Here is a 21,113-nt window from a genome sequence, read left to right on the forward strand (position 1 = left end):
CTGTGGTGTAGGCCGGCAGCTGCAGCTCCGATTTGACCCCTAGCCTGGGAACCTCCATATGCTACGGGTGCAGCCCTAAAAAGACAAATAAATAAAGAAAAAATTAATAAAAAAAAATTCTCTCTGCTGTGACTCTTCCTGAAAGTTCACCAAAGGCCCCTGGTTAAACTAGCCTGGAAGTGGCTGGTTGTGCACACGTTCCCACCCCTTCTCTGCTCCACCCAGAAGTGCTGGCACTTCCAGGACCTTGGCTGGGCTTCTAGGGCCAAAAGGAATCCCACAGCCAAAATGCTGGGTCTGCCAAGGGCTGTATGTGGATGGTAGCAGGAAGAACCAGTAGGATGCTATAAGCACCATCTCAGGGAACCCCCCAACCCACGAAGTAAACCTTCCTCTTTTAAAAAAAGAGCAGGAATATTCCTCAGGTGTTTTGTTTTCTATGACCCAGACCACAGGCCCCTCTTGCAGGTTCTAGCGGAGTCAGGGGTAGGACTATCTTTTGCGTGCAGGGAGGGGAGTTTCTGTCCACCCTTAAGATGTGGTGGTAGCCCTTAGGCAATACCAAGTCACCACTGCCAGGGGCGTTCTTCCTCTGAATCCAGGACTGCACACACTGAGGCAATGTTAACCCTAACCGCCTTCTCCAAATTGGAAGGAAACGCTTGCTTCCTGGAGCCACCAGCAGAGGGAGCCAGAAGCTCACAGATGAAAGGAGCTGGCACCACTGCGGGTCCTGGGGAGGAGCACTGAGCAAGGTCTTCCGAGGAACCTGGAGGCATTGAAGGCCAAGACTCCCTTCTCTGGGGATGACAAACCCCACCCCACCCCCAGGAAGAGAAGCGGAGTCAGTTTCCCTGGCTACAGCTGGGAGTGGGGCTGGTGTCTGGGAGTTAGAGAAGCATCCAGGCTGGTCTAGAGCTCAGCCCAGCTAACTGCCAGACCTCACTCCCTCACCTCCCCACCTATCCGCCTGCTAAGTGGCTGGTTTCCCCTAAACTGGGGAGAAAAGAGGTCACTATAGGGACAAAGGCCTTCCAGGCCCAGTTTACTAGACCAGAGTTCTTTGACCCCTGACCCCTAACTTCTTCCTCTTCTTGTTCCTTCCCCCGAAAGGACAGCCTTATGGACTCCTCAGACAACCTAACTACAACCCCAGAAAGGTCTCCCCTCTCAGGGAACTCCTGGCCCTTCTGTACACAGATCTTGCAGCTTTCCCACTGGAACTTTCTGGAGTTCAGGATGCTCAACTCCAGGGCAAGGTGGCATGTGCCTGGGGACAGCTCTGCACCAGCTGAGATGGGACGGCAGCTCCACAGGGTCCCAGGCTGGCCCTGTGACCTTAACAAGTCACTCACCCACCTTGAACCTGTTTTCTTATCTGCTAGGTCTTGGTCTATTTACTTCACCAAGCTGTTAAAAGACGAAACAAGATAGCGTTTATAAAAATCGTTTGAGGAAGTATAAAGTATTGCGTAAGTGTGAGGAAACCCAGAACCGCAGTTCTCAGAGCTCAGAGGGCTGAGCCTTGGGATCAGAATGGGAAGATCCCTCCTCTTTTCTCTAAAAGCAGCCATCCTGAAAGCTGCCTGAAGACCGTGCCCCCAACTCCCCAACAGGGAGAGGATACCGCTGCTTCTTGCTGGAGGGTCTTTCCCTAAAAGTCTCTCCTCCTCTTGCAACAAAATGACCCAGATGCTGCAGATGGCAGCTCCATCTCGGGTTTCAGTGCAGGTTTATTTCAATTTTATATTTTATTCCAGGCAAGTGCTTATTACATGGAGAGTATTCATGTCTCAATACCTAAAGTCTTGGAGCATGAACAGCCACTAGAATACAGTTCAATAGTAAAAATACAATATGTACAAAATTAGGGTTTTTGTAGTTTTGTTTTTTTTTTTTCCCACACAGCAGATGTATCCAAACACATAAAAATCTCTACAGTCTGGGGTCACTACGATTTATATTTCAGGAAACGGAGACACAGTGACCGAGTCCTCACTGTAAACAAGGGCCACCTCTTTGGGGGAGCGGGGGTGGGACCCTGGGATGGGGGGAGAAGCAGCTGTTCCTGGAGAGAGCAGGGGGTATGGTGACCCCCTAATTCCCCTTCAGGAATCCCCTGCCCTTCTTTGGCCCCCCAAGGAACCAACCTCCCCCTCTCCCCGAGGTAAAGACTCCCAGCCAGTGAGCCACTCTGAACATCCAAAAGTAAAACACGCATGAGAGGTAAGATGTGTGTGTGTGTGTGTGTCTGTGTGTGCGCACACGCACGTCCCCCAGGCTGGAAGGGCTAGGGAGGGGAGGGGCAGGCGGTCCCACAGGGCGAGGACAGATGTGGTCCTGACAGCTCTCAGAGGGGAGATGCCCAAGGAAGGGCTGGGCGGGCTGCCCTCTCGGGCACACAGCATCACAGCGTTCACAAATGACAACAAAAACAACAGCAACAACACCCTTTGTCACCAATCTGGACATAGTCATTCGGCACTAGATTCTGAGGTCCCCACTGCTGCAGTGGGGGCGGGGAGGGGCAGGGGCAGCGGGCGGATGAGGTATCTGTGCAGGCCCGAGGGGTGACTGGCTAACAGGACAGTTTCAACTCTGGAACGGACTCAGGTCGCAAGGTGAGCAGAGCCGAGAGGAGGGTGGGCTTGCCAGTGCTTCTTTGTTCCGGGGGCCAAGCCTGCCCTGTCTCCCTCTGCTCTTTCCAACATAACATAACCACACTGGCAAGAGGGAAACCAGCCTGCCCCACGACGGGGCGGTAGTGGCGGTGGCTGCAGCGCAGGAAGGTGGCAAGCTTGTGAGGTGAGAACTGCACCGCGGGGGGCGTACAGGACCCCCTCCTAGAAACCATGAAGGTGTCCATTGGCCTTCCCTTTCCCCACATGGGGAAACAAGAGAACAGTCCCCAGGACCAAGCAGGAACTGAAAGGGAGTTCGTAGGCGGCTCCTCTATTCAAGACCTTCGCCAGCTGCCTCCGTGTCCCACAGGACCCCTCCCGCCCCCAGCCCCCAGCCAGTCCATGCAAACTTCACAGGTAGGAACACTGGCCTCCCTCTCCACACACACTCTGAAAGGCTGTCGGTGAGTGTGTGCCCAGGTGGGGAGCCGAGTGTGCACGTGTGTGATTGAGTCTGACTGACACAAGGCCACTTGTAATAAATACCCACATAAAAAGAGAAGCCAAAGCCGTGTGCCGAGGCAGAAGCAGGAAAAGCAGCATCCCCTACACACAGGGCCCCTCGCTCCTCCCCACTCCAAGCTCAGCCCTGCCCCGGGCCCAGCTAAGGACCTTCTTCACAGGAAGGCGGTGGCACGGAGCAGCCTCCACCAGGGAGAGCACACTCAGCACAGCACAGTCCACTGGACAAAGGAGGGAGGGTGTTTGGGGAAAAGGTGCTGGAGTCGGACAAGCCGGGGCAGAAGCAGCAGTTCCTCCAGGTCTGGCCCTGCTCCCTCCCCACAGGCCCCCAGGGCCAAGCCCCCCACTGATTTTACCATCCTGATTACCTCAACAGGGGGGGGCTTCAGGTTCCTGGAACCCAGACCAGACGCGGGTCGCCTCCCAGCAGCAGGAGGCATCCAGGTGTACTCAGCCCTCCAGGGAGCGCACAGCACTGAGCAGAGGCCAGGCCTCCTCTCTACCTTCTGGAAGCCAAGAAGCAAGTCCAGGGATGGGGACAGGGTCCGGAGCACCCTCCTCTCAGTCCAGACTCCCCCGCTGGAGGTCGTGGGGGGTGGGGGGCACGGGGAGACAGCCAGGCCCCTCCTCCTTCCCCACCCCGCCCTCCTGAAATCAGGAGCCCAGCAGCAAGGGCGGGCTGGGGGGAACAGGAAGCTTGGCAAGGGCTTACTGTTGACACAGAATCCTCTTAACTAGTTTGTCGTAATGAGTCACGGTGACGGCACCTAGGATGGAGAACCCCAGGCTGGGGCACCCACACAAGCCATATCCTAGGATTTGTCACCTGTTCTCAGAGCAGGGGCCCTCTTAGTCCCTGGCTTTCCAGCCAAGTTGCTTCAGTTCTGCTTCCCCCCATTTCCCTCCAGAAGCCTGGGAAAAGAAGGCTGAGGCTCGGGAGGGGAGGGCCCAGGCCCTCAGCCACCTCACCAGACAGAGCAATAGCAGCAGCAGCAGCACAGGAAGGCGGCAAGGCAGGGGAAGCGGGAGAACACGACGTCCACATCGCACCGGGTTCAGGGGACGGGTGGGAGGCAGGAACGCACTGGAGCTGGCACCAGGCCAGACAGGCGGCACGTTCACCAGAGCGGCTCTCATCACTCTGTCAAGTCCTAGTGCAGCGGGGTCACCCCTGCCCTGTGCCCAGCTCCCCCCCGCCCCGGGTGGGGGGGGCCCTCCCTCCCTTGGCTCAGAGTCTCTGCACCCCCTTCCCCTAGGAGGCCTGGGGTGGCTATGGGTGGGGCGGGCCTGGGCCTGGCTGGAATGTGTGGAGCTGGTGGGTGGGAGAGTGGGGAGCTGGTCTCCCTCCCTGCCCCCACTGGGGGCCTCTAAGTGGCCTCATCCTCAAGCCAGCTTGAGCGTGCTGACCGGGAAGGAGGGCATGGTGACCATGGTCACAGGGTTGAGCACGGTCTGTCCCACCAGCTGGGGGTGGTGCACCACCTGAGCCCCCACGGCTGGCTTAGCCATGACAGTGGCCGGGGGCCCCAGCCCGGCCGTGCCATTCACTTGCTGGTGTGAGAGGGTGTGGGCGATGTGGCTCACCGCCACAGGCTGGCTCACCGCCACGGGCTGCGGGTACAAGGGGAGCTGGGAGCCAAGGTGGGCCACGTGGTTCAGGGTGGCAGGGTGCACGGTGATGTGGCCAATGGGGGGTGTGGCGGGTGCCAGCTGCACAGCGGGGCTGGGGGCCGAGGGGGCAATGTGGGCGATGTGCTTGCCACCCGGCCCCTGCAGAACATGGTTCACAGTCTGGATGACTGAGGCGTGGGTGGTGGCGGTATGGGCGATGACCGTGGAGCCTCCCCCAGCCGCGGCCACCAGATGGGCTGGAGCGGGCACCAGCGTCTGGGCTGGGGCAGCTGGTGGGGGAGGAGGGGCCGGCAGAGGTGTCTTCTGCTGTGGCGGCGGCTGCTGCCCAGGGAGGTGGGCAGGAGACAGGGCCACAGGCTGGGAGTGGGGGTGTGAGTGGGAAGGCAGAGGCGTGGGGGCCGTGCTGGGCGGTGGCTTCGGCAGCTCCGGGTGGGGGCGATGGCTCAGCTTAGGCGGGCCCAGGCCGGCCTGGTCCTCCTCCATATCCTCGTCTATGTTGTCCTCACCCTCTGTGGGGGGACAGGGCAACAGGGACAGGTCAGAAAGGCTCGGGAGCGGGACCCTGGAGAAGCAGAGGCCCCGAGGGGTCTGGGACTACTACAGGGCTGGACGAGGGCAACGTGGAGCGGGGGGCGGGCAGGGCTCACCGGAAGCGGTGGAGGTGGAGGCCTGGTCGTCCTCGGGCTGGCCCGTCTGCCGGAGCACGCGGTCGATCTCCAGCACGTCCATCCACTGGCTCAGCTCATGCTTGAGCTCCGCCAGCCGCTGCTGCATGGCTATCTTCTCCCGGGCCAGCCGCTCCATCTCATGCTCGTATTCCTTCTCCTTCCTCTTCAGGGACTGGAGAACAGGGCAAGGAACAGCAAGACACCCTGAGCAGCTGGGACCCCCAAGATCTCCCTCAGCCACCCTCACCTCCAGATCACTGGCCCCCAGGGGCGCGTAGGCAACGAGGAAGGGCCCAGGAGGACAGGGGCTGTTGGAGACCACACCCGCCTCCCAGTCCACGGCTCTGCCCTGGGAAGCCCAGCATCCGAGGGCTGCAGACGCCCAGGCGGGTGCAGATCCAGGTCAGTCCCCACCCCCACCCCTGCTTCAACTCTGTCCTGAGGGGCTTCGCTGCCTCTTGCTGCCCCCACCCCTCCTTCCTGGCCGCATCTCTCTCCCTTCTGCAGAGAAGGGCAGAAAGGGTAACAGACGTCTCAAGTGGTGCTTGAGCCTCCACCACCACTGACACCATCCTGTCACTCACTGATGCCACAGCCACACACCTTGAAACCCAGTCCCCAAAGATTCCCAAATAAACCTGCCTTCCTCTCCCCATCATCATTCGCGAGAGTCAACTTCGGTGCCCTTGGAGGATGCCCGCGACCCCCATCTCATCTCCTCGACCTTCTCCGGAACAGCTGCGGGCTGTGCGCCTCATCGCGACCGCCTCGGCGCCTCCCCACACGGCTGTTCCCCGCTGCCCTCCCGACTCCCCAGGCTGCCGAGCTCCCCGCAGCCCTAGGACAGGCCCCTCCTTCCACACCTGGACCCGAGCTGCCCCTGCCAATGAGAAACAGCTCTTTGGGGAGACAGCATCACTGCCTCGGCCTGAGCACCCTTGGAGAGGCCCCAGCCTTTACCACAGGTTCCAGGTGGCTCCTCGTCCATGATGCTGAGGCCGCCCACTGCACGAAGAATGCCAGGGGGAGCTCCCCCGTCCACGGTGCCATCCCCCCTCCATTCCTCCAGGGTCACAGGCAACCTGGTGCCTCTCGGGTTGACCCTCCCACAGGTGCTGGATGCCCTGCTGCTCAGACTGTGGCAACACTCCTGTCAGAAGGGTCTTCAGTTTCCCTTCACACAATGCTTACAGGCAACTCTGAAGGATCAGCCCTTGTCCTGCTTCTCAGCTCCATTCCTCTCTCCGTCCTCTGTGACTCCCTGGCACTTTATTACCAACTCATCTCAAACCTCACAGGCTTCCCTGTTGCCGGCTTCTCCTTGGCCTGGGCATGTCATGACCTCTGGTTCCACCAGACAACATGGACCATCCTGCTCGCTGCCCCCTGAGTCTTGTTATCTGACCTGCTCGGGAGCGTCTAGCTCCCCAGGCTTGCCCGCTGGCTCAGAGTCACATCGTCCCTGCCTCCACCGTCTCCCCGGTCCAGCGCCATCCCACGGCCTCCCAGGACGTCCTCCAGCCCTTCCTGGCACCGGCACCACACCCCTGAGTATTTAATGAGACTTGTCAGGTAGTACTTCATCAGAAACTAGTTCATATGAGCCCTCAATTATTTCATGTTTTGTTTTGTTCTCCTTCCTTCCTTTGGCTTTCCTTCCCTCCATCCCTCTGTCTTTTTGGGGACACACCCGTGGCATATGGAAGTTCCCAGGCTAGGGGTTGAATCAAAGCTGCCGCTGCCGGCCTTCACCACAGCCACAGCCACGTGGGATCCAACCCAAGTCTGCAACCAACGCCATTAGCGCACAGCAACACCGAATCCTTAACCCACTGAGTGAGGCCAGGGAATCAAACCCAAATCCTCATGGATTCTACTGGGGTTTGTTACCACTGAGCCACAGTGGGAACTCCTCATGTTTTATTTTCCCATCTCAACACATCCTGTTCCTGTCCCAACCTCTGAGTGACGGCAAGGGCTGTTCAATGGTTAGCTTACGTCCCTCAATCCCACGTGCGACATCTTAGCCCCAGTGGAAGGGTCTGTGAGGAGCTGAGGGTGTTAGTTCCCCCCCCACCCTGTCTGTCCCCTTCGTCGCAGGAGAATCACAGTCACTCATTAGACTTGAGTTTTCCCTGATTCCATTTCCTTCAGGAAGTTTTACGACAGTTTTTCCTGGCTGTTCACCTGCCCTCCTGGGCACAGCAGTGTCTTCAACTCCACACACCAACTAGGCCCAACGTCCCCATGCTCCCTCCTGCGGCCCCAAACTCCATGCATTCCTGACCTCACCAGTCAGAGATGCCTCAAACCATGAAAGCCTGTGGCATGTAACCCAGACATAGCCATGGTCTATACCGACTTGAAACTCAATAGCTTTGTCCCCCTCCCCCTTTTTCTGTCTTCTTAGGGCTGAATCTACAGCATATGGAGGTTCCCAGGCTAGGGGTCAAACCCGAGCTGTAGCTACTGACCTATACCACAGCCACAGCAATGCCAGATCTTTAACCCTCTGAGCGAGTCCAAGGATCGAACCCACGTCCTCGTGGATACTAGTCAGGTTCGTTAACCGCTGAGCCACGATGGGAACTCCAGCTTTACCCTTTTCACACTTGTTGCTAGCCCCAGGCCACACACAGCCCCCTCTAACATCATGGCTTTGCCATTAACCTGCCTCTCCCCGTATTTCTGCCAGAAAGATCCCCATTTGCAAGGGCACGCATACAGCCTCATGCACGTGCACACACGCACACACGCACACACACACATCTAGTTTCTCACTTGGCTCTAGCTTAAAAGGCCAGTGCTAGACATGCCATCAGATGGGGACCCATCAATGATGGGGCCTGGGGAGTTGCCGTTGCGGCTCACTGGTAACAAACCTGGTATCCATGAGGATGCCGGTTCAATCTTTGGCCTTGGATCTCAGGTTGCCATGAGCTGTGGTGTAGCTGGCAGCTGCAGCTCCAATTACAATTAGACCCCTAGCCCGGGAACTTCCATATGCTGCAGGTGTGGCCCTAAAAAGCATTTAAAAAAAAAAAAAAAAAAAAAGACAGGGCCTGGGGTGAGTTAGCCCTCACTCAAACTTGGATGCTGGGGGCTGGAAGCACCTGTCCTAAACTCTACCTGCTAACAGAGAGGGTAAGACTTCTCGCTCAGGGAGAGAGAGTGTCAGGGGACCAAACCCCCACTTCTGATCTAGCCCAGTTCTCGGCAGCCCTAGAACCCCCTGGAAAGTTTTTCCAGGATCTAACTTTTGTCCTCATTGCTTCAATTGAAACCTATTTCCTTTCTAAGACTACCTGGATGCATGGTTTGGTATGTGCCTACTCTTCTTCCTGTTTCTGTCCATTTCACTGAGCCTTTCTTCAAATCCTTTACCAGCTCCAAGCCACTCTGGGTCTGGCTGCAGGCTACAGCCTTCCCACAGCTTCCCACTTCAACACACAACCAAAGCCCTCAGTCTCCAAACCCTACATAGAGGCCTCGCCAATATTCCCTTCCAATTCCCACCTAGTGCCTGCTGCCCCCATCCCTGCACAGCAGCCATCCTGACCATCTTTAACCTCAAAAAGTGCATCCTGGTTCTTCTCTTGTGGTGCAGCAGGTTAAGGAGCCAGAGTTGTCACTGTAATGGGTTGAGGTGCTGCTAGGATGTGGGTTTGATCCCTGGCCCAGGAACCTCCACATGCTCAAAAAAAGCATCCCAGAGTTCCCATTGTGGCTAAGCAGGTTAAGGACCAAACGTTGTTCTGTGAGGATGTGGGTTTGATCCCTGGCCACGTTCAGTGGGTTAAGGATCCCACATTGCTACAAGCTGTGGTGGAGGCTCAGATCCGGTGTTGCCATGGCTACGGCATAGGCCACAGCTGCAGCAATTTTACCCCTGGCTCAGGAACTTCTATATGCTACAGGTGTGGCTGTAAAAAGAAAAAACGGGGGAGGGGGAAAAAAAAAAGCATCCTGCTCCCTTCTCCTGGAGAAATTCTGGCCTGTGCTGGGTTCTCTGCCCCCCCACCCCCACCCCGCACTTGTCTCAGTCACCCTGGCCTTCAGGTCCCAGCTCAAATGCCCCTTCCTCAGCAGCAACTTCCCTAACTCCCCAGAACCCTCTTACCCCTGTTCCTATCACATCTTTATGGCAGAGTCCTGTTTGTTTTACAATCTGTTGTAAGACCAAACCTAAAGACAGAAATCTATACTTTTTCCTTTGCTCCCTGCTTCATCCTCCCAACCAACTGTCCAAATGTATCTGAATGAATAAGTAAATGAGTGAGACTGAGGATTTATAGCAAGCCATAAGTTTCCCAGCATTTCTGCTTCCACTGCCAGCCCCAGAATCTCTCATGGACATTCTGGGTCCACCTCGTTTCCCACTTGGCCCAGGCCTATATCCCGAGTGCGCTGTTTCTGAATCTCTATTTCTGATTCACTTTCAAATCCACACATCTGGCAAGCAATGCTTCCTGCCTTAGGTATAGGAAGAACTGCGCCACTCCATCCTTCCTACTTCTCAATAGTGCCTATTAAGTTGATATTTAGAGAACCAATCCTCCTCAAATCCTCATGACGAAGATACTATTACTTTTTCCCACTTAGCATCACCGTAGTACCTTTGAAGAACCTAATATATTCCTCTGATATTCACAGAAAATGTCACAGCATTTAGACAAGGATTTGCTTCGAGGCCACATGACTTCTTATGACTGAAGAACCAGCAACTTACTTCTTATGACTGAAGAACCAGCAACTTACACCCAAGCCTAACTTCTGCAAAAACATACCAGAAAAAAGCCTCCCAAGACCCTCTGAAACCGTAGACCAAGCCCTTCTCTCGGGCGCCAGCGAAGCCCCGCCCCCCACGGAGCACGCGCGCACCCACGCGGACCCGGCTTTGCTGCGTCACTCCCTGCCGGCCGCACCCGCTTTCCGCGCGCGGAGTCCCGCCCCCTGCCCCGCTCCGCCAATCTGCACCGCTCAGCCCCGCCCCTCCCGTGCCGGGAAGCGGCCAGGAGGCGCGCCAGCCCCGCCCCATCGTCCGGAGGGCGGGCGGAAGGGCGCGTGTTCGCGGGAGGCGGAGAGGGAGCCGCTGGCGGGGAGCCGTCGCGAGACAGCGCCTCTGCGCGCCCACACGTCAGGCTCTGGTTACCTCAGGGCTCTGACCCCGCAGTCGAGGCCGGGGGAGGGGTAGCCCATCCGGCCGGTGACGCCGCCCAACCCCCAGGCTTCTCAAGACAGCGCCATCTCTAACACCCGGAGTGCGCCCCCGCCCCGCGCAGCCCCAAGTCCCGCCCACTACCCAACGGCTCCGATGCAGCTCGGTCTCCGCGGCAGCCGAGCGTGGCTGCTCGCCCCACCCCCACAGTCTCCTTCCCGGCACGCGGAACCCTCAGTCGGTTTCCAGGGAAACCAGAACTCGGGCCGTCATAGCAACGGTCTTATCTGGCGGGCGCTCCCCCCGCCCCATACTGCAGAGAGGAGCCAGTGCCCAAAGGCAGGGTACACACGGCTAGGAGGACCCCTTGAAAAGGGGAGGAAAACGTAATTTTGTAGGTTCGGTGACCCCAGGATCGCTGAGGTCCAGGTTTAGCCTGAGGCCCAGGTTTAGCCCCCCAAATCAGGTGGTGGCGCCTTCGTGCGCTCCCTGGAAGGATCCTGATCCTTCTGGGCTAAGTTGGGGGGGCGGGGTCCAGGGCGCCGCCGGGTGGAAGCAGCCACGCCCAGCCCCCTCCCCCCACTCCCCCGAGTGACAGACTCTCAGGCCGAATTCAGTTCCTGCCCAGGCGCTGCGGGCGGGGTGGAGGCGCCAGCCGCCCCACGCCCTTCCCACCCGCGCCGGCACTAATGTGCGGCAGGCGGTTAGGCGGGGCCGGGGACTCGGCTGACACTGAGCCGCGGGGGCTGTGCTGATGGCGGGGCTCCGCGGGGCCGCCCGGCGCGGGAGGGGAGCCGAGCGCAGCCACCGCGCTCCCCCGCCCCTCCCGGGCGGGGAGCCCCGCTGACGTCAGCCGGGCCATGTGCTCGGCGCCCGCGTGGAGGCGGGCGGGGGAGCCAGCGAGGGAGCGAGGGCGGGGCCGCGGCGCAGCGGGCGGGGCGGGGAGGAAGCCGGCGCGGCGGCGGGCGCCCGCCCTGCTCTGGCCCTTGCTTCCCTCCCCCATACCTGGATGTACCGCAGGGCAGTCCGCAAAACGCTCAGATTCGACGTCTTCTTGTCGTCCACGTTGGGGATGTTGCGTTTCAGGGTCTCAAAGCATTCTTTCAGATGGGCCCTCCTGGGGAGAGGGAGTAGCGCAGGTCAGCCAGCGCCAGGGGGCCCGGGGCAGGAGGGAAGGCCCAAGGAGAGCTTGGGAACCAAGGATGGAACTGTCCCGGTAACTGGCGGGACGGGCCCAGAGTCACAAGTGCAGGCACACACACCTGTTCTTCTCCAATTTGTTGTGGACTTCTCTGGTTCCGATCCTGAAACCCAGACAGACAGAAGGCTCAGGGAGGAGGGTCCAGTTAGGTGGCCTTCCCTCCCGCTACTCCTCACCCCCCAAATGCCACATTTTTTGTTCCCAACAGTCTCTAGAAAAGCAGAAATGGGAGTTTTTCCACCCCGTGTCCTGATGTGCACTCCTCCTCTTCGAGGGCATCTGTAGGCTCATAATTAACAAACCCTTTACCTCTTCCCTCTATCCCACCCATCCACCGGGAATTTGGAGAAATAGCCAGTGGACCCCAGCCCTCACCCAAGAGGCCCATAATCCAATACCCAATCCAAGGGCCTGGAAATGCCATTAGCTCCACCCCTGCAGGAGTGGGGGCAGTGGTGGTCAAAGAACACAGAAGCCTGAGAACACAGGGCCATGGGCGTTCCTCACTCCCCAAGGTGGATTGCAGCCACAGCACAGTGAGAACACATCCAGGTATAGGAGGGCGCTTCTGGGCTTCTGGGTTGAGGAGGTAGGGCATGCGTGGCTTTCACAGGCTAGCTCCAGTGGGTATTTTCTCATGTACACACAGCCCAGGGGGTGAGCAGTTCTGTCCCACCATCCCCCACTCTGCCACACCTCACTCACCCCCCAGGCCTCTTCTTCTGTTCGCTGGATTTGACTTCTTCAGCTGGTGCCAGCTTCAGGGTCCCCAGAGTGGGTTGGGGTGGCTGCTGGGGGGCCAGCTGCGGCTGGACTCCGGGGTGTGGTGCTATGGTCAGGATGGGTGTGGGGAGGGGCTGCAAAGGCTTGGGGCTGCCAGTGGGCGGAACGGTGGTCTTGGAGTCCTGCAGTAGGGGAGCAGGAGTGGGCACCTGTGGCCTGGTGGGAAGGGGGGCAGACTCCTTAATGCTGAGTCCGGGGTTGCTAACCAGGGCTGGCTGGCGAGGCGCCAAAGGCAGAGGCTGGGCTGTGGGGGGGAGTGGTGGGGGTGGGGGCAGAGGCTGAGGGGAGTTGGTCACTACTGGAATAGGAATGACAGTCAGTGGGGTGGGAGTGGCCAGTGGTGGTGGAGGTGCTGGAGGGGGTGCTGGGGGCGACAGAGGCAGGGGTGGTGCCTCGATGCGGGTTTCCTCCACAGGCAGGGCATGAGCCAGCCTAGCCAGGCTGCTGGCCTTCTTCTGCTCCTGCTCCAGCTCCCGCTCCAAGCGAAGCCGCTCCTGTTCCTCTACGCAGAGAAAACAAGGGGTGTCTCAGCAGGGGCCCAGCCTCACCTATCCTCCAATTGTAACCCATCCTCTGACCCTGTCCCAGGTAGCGCCCAGTGACACCGCAAATACACATCCACACCCAGCCAGGCACTGGGCTGAGCACTGGGGACACAGCAGTGCTCAAATAAAACAGTCTCTTGGTCCTCACTGCTGGGAGCTCACAGCCTGGGCGGGGTGGGTGGGGGGTAATAAATAACAAGGGATGACACTCGAGGCTCGGGAGGAGAGGGGCTGTGGAAAGCAGAGCCGAAGCTGTCAGCGAGGGTGCTGGAGACGGGGTGGCCTGCAGGTTGAAGGGTTAAGCAGGTGATGCGCAGCAAGGCCGAGGGGAGGGAGTGATGGATGAAGCAGGTAGAGGTCAGTCCACAAATGACCTCAGAGGCTACCACGGGAGTATAAAAGGGACGAACAAACCCTAGTTTCTGGGGAAGTACCTTCTGGAAGGGAGGCAGTATCTTCATCTCACAGATGAGATAAATTAGCTCAAAGAGGCAAAATGATTGCTGGGGAGGGGGTCACACTGCGAGTCACAGTCAGGTCTCCTGATACCTGGTGGATGCCCTGTACCTGCTGTGCCAGTACGAGCTCACTGGGTGTCTATATTCATGTACACACATCCCCCACACACCCTTGGATCTTACAAGAGCCCCATGTCGCAGGCGGGGCAGGGACATCTTCAGCTCACACATGAGCAAGCTAGGCCCAGGACGTGGGACTCCCAGGCTAGGTCCCAAGCCTGTCTCCTCAGGGTCCATACCCAAAACGCACCTGGTCCTTCTCTGCTATTTATTGTGTAGAATTCATTCCCCACCACCACCAGCAGCAGCAAAAAATAGAAAGGTAAGAGGCAGGCGGAAAGGAAAGCCAGGATTTTTAACGGGGTTTGAACAGGGCACCAAGCTCCGGCAACCTTGTGTGGCTCCGTTCAGCATCTCTGCTCAAAGCTCCACCAGAAGATGAGGGCTGCTCAGCGGTGAGCTGAGAACAGGGCAAGGGGAGAGGCCGCTCCAGATGGATCCAGAGGCCCCTCTCATCCCCACCCTGCCCGTCTTCTCCCAGGCCCCACCATTCTGGTTCCCTGGCTACAGGCCAGGCCGGGGTCCTGGGGAGCGGCTGCAGCCCCCAAGCCAGGGAGCAGGCTGGTCAACCAGCCCTCCTTCCTGCCAGGGATCCACCACACAGCTGACTGACAGAGCTGACAGCACGGGGCTGACACGCCCCACATGCACGACCCTCAAGGGGTGAGCCTGGGGGGCAAGGCTGGCTAAGGGCCCCCTAGGGAGGAGGGCACCAACTTTCCAAGGGTCTTTGGGCTCAGGGGCCCCCAACACCTTGAGGCCTTGGGGCCCTTTGGCCAATCAACAACTTCAGTGTGAGCCAGGCCTGCTCAGAGGCCCTCCCTCCCGCAGAGAGGAGGCAAAGGAGGAAGCGGGCGGGCGGGGGGTGCGTTCCGAGAGGGGAAGCACTCAGTGGTTTCCCAGCAGCCAGCCTTCGTTCAGAGGCTGGAGTCAGCACGGCCTCCTCCGTGTCTCCCCTGGCCCTTGGGAAGGGAAGCTGCCAGGCCGGTGCAGGCCTGCTTCTATGAGCTGGCGGCAGCCCTGGCTTACGTTCCAGTTCCAGAGAAAACCAGCTCTCCAAGCTCCTGCTTCTCACAGACCACAGTGGGAAAGAAGCCTGCTGCGTGCCAGTCAAGGAGCCCTCTCAGGCCCAGCCTGGGCCACTCTGCTCCCCAACCCCATCCCCAAGACAAGGTCCTGGAGCTCAGGGCCCAACACAGCACCGCTTCCATTCCTTTGAGCCACCTGAACTTTCATGAGTCTTGGGGCAAGTGTGCCATTCTACCGTAAGCAGGGGGACAGACAGGGCCCCAAGTCCCAAGGCCAGGTGCCCTGGGCCAGAAGGAAGCCAAACCTCATTGAAAGGCAACTCCACGCTCACCCAGGAGATGGCAACCTTCTTCCCACCTACCCTCTCTCTTCCAGAACCAGGCAGGTGTGCCTCACTGGTGCCAGGAAGGACCCAGGTGAATGGCCGAGCTAGGTCACACCTGGATCAGCATGAAAACGCTTAACTGGTTGTAAAGAGTAGAAGGCGCCGCAGGCCAGATCCAGCCCACCAGAGCCTCCCGCCTCCTCGTGACCTGCTCTGACTCATTCTCCACCCAGCACTGGCCCTTTCCCTGTACACTGACAGGGGAGAGGGACACAGGGCGGAAGGAGCAAACTGGTTTTCAGCAACATGGGTTTAGGCTCTTTATTTATTAATTTTTGTCTTTTTAAGACCGGCAGCAACATGGGTTTAGACTCTTTATTTTTGTATTTGTAGGGCTGCACTGGCGGCATAGGAGGTTCCCAGGCTAGGGGTTACATCGGAGCTGTAGCTGCGGGCCTACACCACTCTATAGCCACAGCAACACAGAACCTGAGCCACATCTTGGACCTACACCACAGCTCACAGAAACACCAGATCCTTAACCCACTGAGCAAAGCCTGGGATCGAATCCGCGTCCTCATGGATACTAGTCAGGTTCCTTACCCCTGAGCCACAATGGGAACCCCCAGACTCTTTAAAATAATGCTCTGCTGCACCTTTCCACCACCTTCCATGGGCTCTGTCCGGAGTGTGCCCCCAGTTAATTCAGCAGACCCTTCTGGGTGATCCAGGGGCCAAGACTCCATCCCACAATGGAGAGTATGGACACTGAGCTTCCCCCCAAGCCACTGTGGCCCAGGGGCTCAGCAGGCACAGAGCTGGGGTCAGAGGAGTCTATACCAGGTGGCTCCCAACGTTCAGGAGAGTTCTCCCCTTCTACATGCTAACAGGGATCTTGGTGCACGAGGCAGACCCAAGGTGTGATTAGCTCAGGTAGAAGGGGGTCACATTCGAGCCACCTCCGTGCCTGCTAGAGGTGACCAGGCCCTCCCGCTGGCCACCAGGATGGCCTTGCCCTTTCCTCTCCCCTCTTGCACATACAGCGCACATGCACACACATCCACGGGCTCATCATGTGAGCACCTGGCTGGTCTAGGTCAGGAAACTGTTGCTTGAGGCTTGAGGACGGGAGGATCCCTGTTCAGGGCTGTGCATGGGGTACACACTCCCAGAAAGCAGTGCTGGTCCACAGGCTCACCAGCACCCCTTTCTCTCCCATTCTTCCCACCCAAGTTATAGGACAGAACCTCAAGGAGGAGAAAAAAAATGAATTCCGGAGATTAAGCTGCTGCAGCCAGGTCTACTATCTGTAGCATGACTTTCTGGAAAAAATCTGGCTTTCCAGCATCCATCCATCCATCCCCTCAGACCTCCTGCCCCACCACCAAGAAGCCTCAACTTAGGGAATTCCCTTGTGGCACATTAAGTATCAAGCAGCACTGTCACTCAGATCAGCTCCCTGCCCTCTGTTCTCAACACAGGGATGAGGGGGGAGCAGGGCTCTAACCCGTCTTGGGAGAGAGCCATTCTCAGGTTCAAGTGTTGCACACGTCATCCCTGGGGTTCCTACTGTCAGTCTGGACAGACTTATCCGGGAAAGGGTGGTAGACTTGACAGTGAGGGCCGCCTTCCCTCCCCTCGCAGGGCCAACTAGCCTGAGGCTAAAGTGAAGGTGAAAGTGAGTTTCCCTTGGGGCAACAGTAGGCTCAGTACTGCTGCCTCTAGCACAGGGGGCAGTTCCCAGTGGGGACACAATAGGCACTTCTGAATTGCATTGTGTTGATGGTGGCAGCAGATGACTCAGTCTCTCCAAATCTGTGCAGGCTCCTCCCCGTGCCACTGCTCCTGCAAGCAGAATGTTCTCACCACCTGCACTGTCCACCAACTGACCCTGCTCTGGACCCCAAAGACAAGGGGGAAGGAGGGGCGCATGAGCTGATGCCCCGGCCCATCAGTTCGAAAACCTAAGCATTCTCGCTCTCACGTATCTCGAGTGACTCCTGACCTTGAAAGGCTGGTCTACCCGACCAGGCCCTCAGACCCGTCCCTCCCCCGCCCCTGGTTCGCGGCCACTCCCCCGCCCGCCGCGACGGCGGTACACACTGCAGGCGCGCGCCTGCGCGCACACAACACACACTACTACCTCCTGCATGACTCATCATTGAAGCAACAATAGGCAGAGAGAAAGGAAAGGAGGGCGACGCACTCTCTCCACCACAACCAACCCGGCCGAAGGGCGGGGGTAAGGGTTGGAGGAAACAACAGCCCCCGGATACTGCACACACACCCGGATCCAGGGTTGCGGCCCTCGCAGCAGTCCGGAAAACCGAGGTCTTTCCTCAGTCCCTACTTCTGTAGCACCTGGGGACCACCAACAGAGCGCGTGGGGAGAGGGGGCATCTGAAATCTCCAGCTCGGCCCTGTCGAGAGAGCGCCAAAGTTTGCCGGTTCTCAGCCTGGCTTATTCCACACTGGTCAGCGGTGCTGACCGGGTCCTGATAAGAATGTCTGGAGGGGTCAGTGGGAGTATGTAAGCTCTATATATCCCAACGCTTGGCTATTCTGAGGATTTCCCTCGCCCCAGGACCAAAAATTGGAGGTTGGGGTGAGAACCTACAGGTGAGCTCAGCTCCTCCCTCGTAGGGCAGACTCTCCCGGGGAGATGCCCGGGGGCCAGAGCCCGGGCCCAACCCGGCGGAAGGCCCCTAGCCAGCCCCGCCCAGGCTCCGCCCCCGGCCGAGCGCGAGGCAGCAGGGAGGGGCAGGGCCGCGCAGTCCCCAGCGGGAGTGTCCCCGGTGCACGTGGTCGGGGGCGGGCCCTGTCCACGTCACCACCCGGTGTAACCAACGGGCTTAGAACGCAGGCACACGCAACATTCCAGCCGAGAGCGGGTTTAGAAGGCGCAGACACGCCACATTCCACACCGGCTAAAGTGGGGCGCAGCAAGGGGGGCCCCGGGTCTGCCCCCGGCGACCTTCGGGCCGTTTCACCGATGCACTAATCAGCCCGGCTCTCACCCAAACCCCTGACGCGCGACCCAGCCCAGTTGTGGGAGGCGGGGTCAGGCGGGGCTGGCCAGGATCATAAGACACGCGATGTCATTTTCATTCTGCAAAGGCCGCCTCCGCCCCAAGCGGCGAGTAAGATCTGCCAGGAGCGCCCCCCGCACCCACCCCACAAGACTAGGGAAGCCGGGGAGCTGCTTCGCGTAGAGTAATTCCACCCCCCACTCCGTTACACACACGCCCACTCGTGTGCACTAGACACTCACCCGTGTAAACGTCCGTTCATCCGCTCTCATCGAGGCTCGCATCACACATCCCCTGTGCACACACGCACACGCCCGCGGGTCTGCCACCCCCACGCAACACCATTCTTCACCCCACCCCCCGGCTCGCACATCCTCAGCCCTACCGAGGGCGCTGCTGGCCCACGCGAAAGGAGCCCCTCACGAAAGGTGCACAAGTGGTGGTAGGCAGCTGGGGTGGCGCCCACAGGAGCCGGGTCCCCCGCTGCATGTTAACGAATTCATTAATTAATTTCACTGCCCACAACACTCTTCCTCCGGTGCCGGTTCTTCCGCGGAGCCTTGCAATGCCCGGCTTCGCGAGCCGCCTGGGAGAGGGTTCCGCCCGCGGTTTCGGGTGGGCTCGGGTACCAGGGTCGCTCGCCTCCCCTTCCCCGCTGCCCTAGGGGCCCAGCCCGGCCGCTCACCACGTGCTCTCTGTTGTTGCTGCGCTTGCCATTCCAGGAAGCGGGCCGCCTCCAGTAGCGTCTCTATGCTCATCGCGCCGAGAGCTGCCGGGGGCGCGCCGGGGCCGAGACTGCGGCCCGCGAGTCGAGCACAGGTCAGGCTGGCGGGCAGGCAGGAGGGAGGGATCACCTCCGGGGGGCGACAGGGCTGGGCGGCGCAGCGCACTCCGCAGGGAAGAACGGGGAAGCACAGGGAGAAAAACCAATGTCTCCCCAAATATTTGCAAAATGTAATTTGCAAATTTAAATATATTGATGCAAAAAAAATAAGGCGGCACTGCCTCACTCCTTCCCCTCCCACTCTTCCTCCCTTCCAATGCCTCCCGCCCCGCGGCCCCCAGGAGTCCCGCCGACAAGAAAAGGCTTTGCAACAAGATGGCGAGGAGGCACCGACACACACAACAAGGGAAGGAGCCGCGCTGCCCCCGGCCGCCGCCCCCGCTACTACACCGGGGCCGCAGCCAAAGCCCGGACCGGAGCCCCCGCCCGCAGGGCCGCGGCTTCTCACGAAGGGAGGGGCGTGGTCCCGGGCAGGCTGGCCCCGCCCACTCAAGACGGCGAGCGCACACGTGGCCTGGGTGGGGTGGGAGAAGCTCCAGCCGGGTTCGCGCCCTGCATTTCCGCTTTCCCGCCTCCCCCCGCCCCGATTGCAAGCCACAAGTTTAGCAAGGGCTGCATGTTTGTGTCATTCACAACTAAAATTATCCTGCTGGAGGGAAGGAAGGGTGGAAAACTCAAGACTCGAGTTAGTTCAAATAAGGATATTCCAGGTCAAGGAAACCTTAGGCTGGTAGAGACTGGCCCGAACCCTGGGTCCACACGTGACCTAATTCCCGCAACCACCAGGCTGTCGCAATTCCCCCGGGATCCGCCCCTGGGCGGAGCTGACGGCAGGAGGCTGCCAGAGAACTGGCAGAGGGAGCGGAGTGGCGATCCTGTTCCGCGTTTTGTCTCCGTTCCTCCCCCCGCAGTGCGTTCGCATCCTATTAGGCGACGTCACCGGGCCGCGGGCCAATGGGCGGGCAGGACAACACGGCATGGAGCAGCTCCACATGGACACCCCGCGCCGCCAGCCTTCTGTTTAAAGGGCCAGTGTCTAGCAGGGTCACATTCGCGGGTGCGGATGGGGACGCTGTGTGAAGGGTGGGACTCCGAAAGGGAAATTGTGCAGTTGTGACCTGATCTACTCTTTACTTTTCACTATCCTCCCTCCAAAACAAAGTGTCTCCCTTTCCTTCCTATAAACTCTTGCCTTTGTCCACGCGCCTCTGAGGCGGGCGGAAACTCCAAATGTGCCACCCCAGAAGTCGCCCTTTGCTCTGGGGCCGGACCGAGGGCAAATTAGGCTAGGTGTCCAAAGCCCAGACCGAGGGGGCGTGGCGCAAATCGGGAACAACAACGTGGAGGGCGGAAGCTCGGCCCTCCCAGTGGCTGGGCAACCAAGGCGGGAGCGGGGGCGGGGCCACCCGCCCGGCCACTATCGCTCTCGCGGGCGGGGTAAGACCCCTGGCCTGGCGCTTCCTCTGGCGGCTTCTTGCGGTAGAGTTTGGAGGCGTTTGGGGTACAAACAGAATTTGGTCCGTTTACCCAAATTCTTAAACTTTGCAGATAAGGAAACTGAAGACCAGAAAGGATTTTTCTGCGGTCACTCAATATTCCAGTTGCTCCTTTCCCCATTGGAGCATTTATACCTGACCCCATGGATGATGACTCTTTTGAAGGCAGTTCTGGGGCAAGGCCCACAACTAGAAAAAAAAGTCATGGAGGAGTATCAAACTGCTCACACGGAAAGGGGGGGATCTGACCACTTAACGTATTGTGATGGCGGGGGCACCAAAAATCTTCACCTGAAACCCTGCCGCGCTGTTTCTTTGGTGGAGGCAACACAAACCCCATTGGTACAGTTGGCAGTGACAGGCACAGGCTGAAGGCATAGTTGGAGCACCTTGGAGCAGGTCCAGCTCTGCTGTCCCAATGCCCACAGGCCTCAGGCACCTGGGTCTTGGCCCCCAGATTCCTTTCTTTGCTAATCAGTTCTAATAAAGTAGGACAGTGGCAGTTGGGCTCAGGATCTTGTGGCCTAGATGTTACAATCATATGAAGCCAGAAAGCAAACCTTTGTGAGGTTGGCTGAGTGGCAGATCATCCTGTCAATCCATCCCATGCCATCCCCACTGTGCCCTTAGAGGCTTACTTTCCTTTTGAGGCGGACTAGCTAGAGGAGAGCTAGACACATGGAAAGCTGATGTAAATGATGCTTGCTGGCTTTGTGCCTTTCCTTAGAGGGCATAATGCATC

General features: G+C 58.9%; 1 protein-coding gene across 1 annotated transcript; it reads right to left on the reverse strand.

The window, feature by feature from the left end:
• On the reverse strand, positions 1,716-19,223 carry MNT (MAX network transcriptional repressor). Its single transcript, XM_021067616.1, has 6 exons — positions 18,777-19,223; positions 12,508-13,087; positions 11,864-11,905; positions 11,607-11,718; positions 5,423-5,615; positions 1,716-5,284 (listed from the first exon to the last, which is right to left on the reverse strand). Exons 1-6 carry the CDS (start codon positions 18,847-18,849, stop codon positions 4,527-4,529), a joined length of 1,758 nt encoding a protein of 585 aa, XP_020923275.1. The 5' UTR covers positions 18,850-19,223; the 3' UTR covers positions 1,716-4,526.

Source organism: Sus scrofa, chromosome 12 (assembly GCF_000003025.6).
Source record: "Sus scrofa isolate TJ Tabasco breed Duroc chromosome 12, Sscrofa11.1, whole genome shotgun sequence".
NCBI classification, from domain to species: Eukaryota; Metazoa; Chordata; class Mammalia; order Artiodactyla; family Suidae; genus Sus; species Sus scrofa.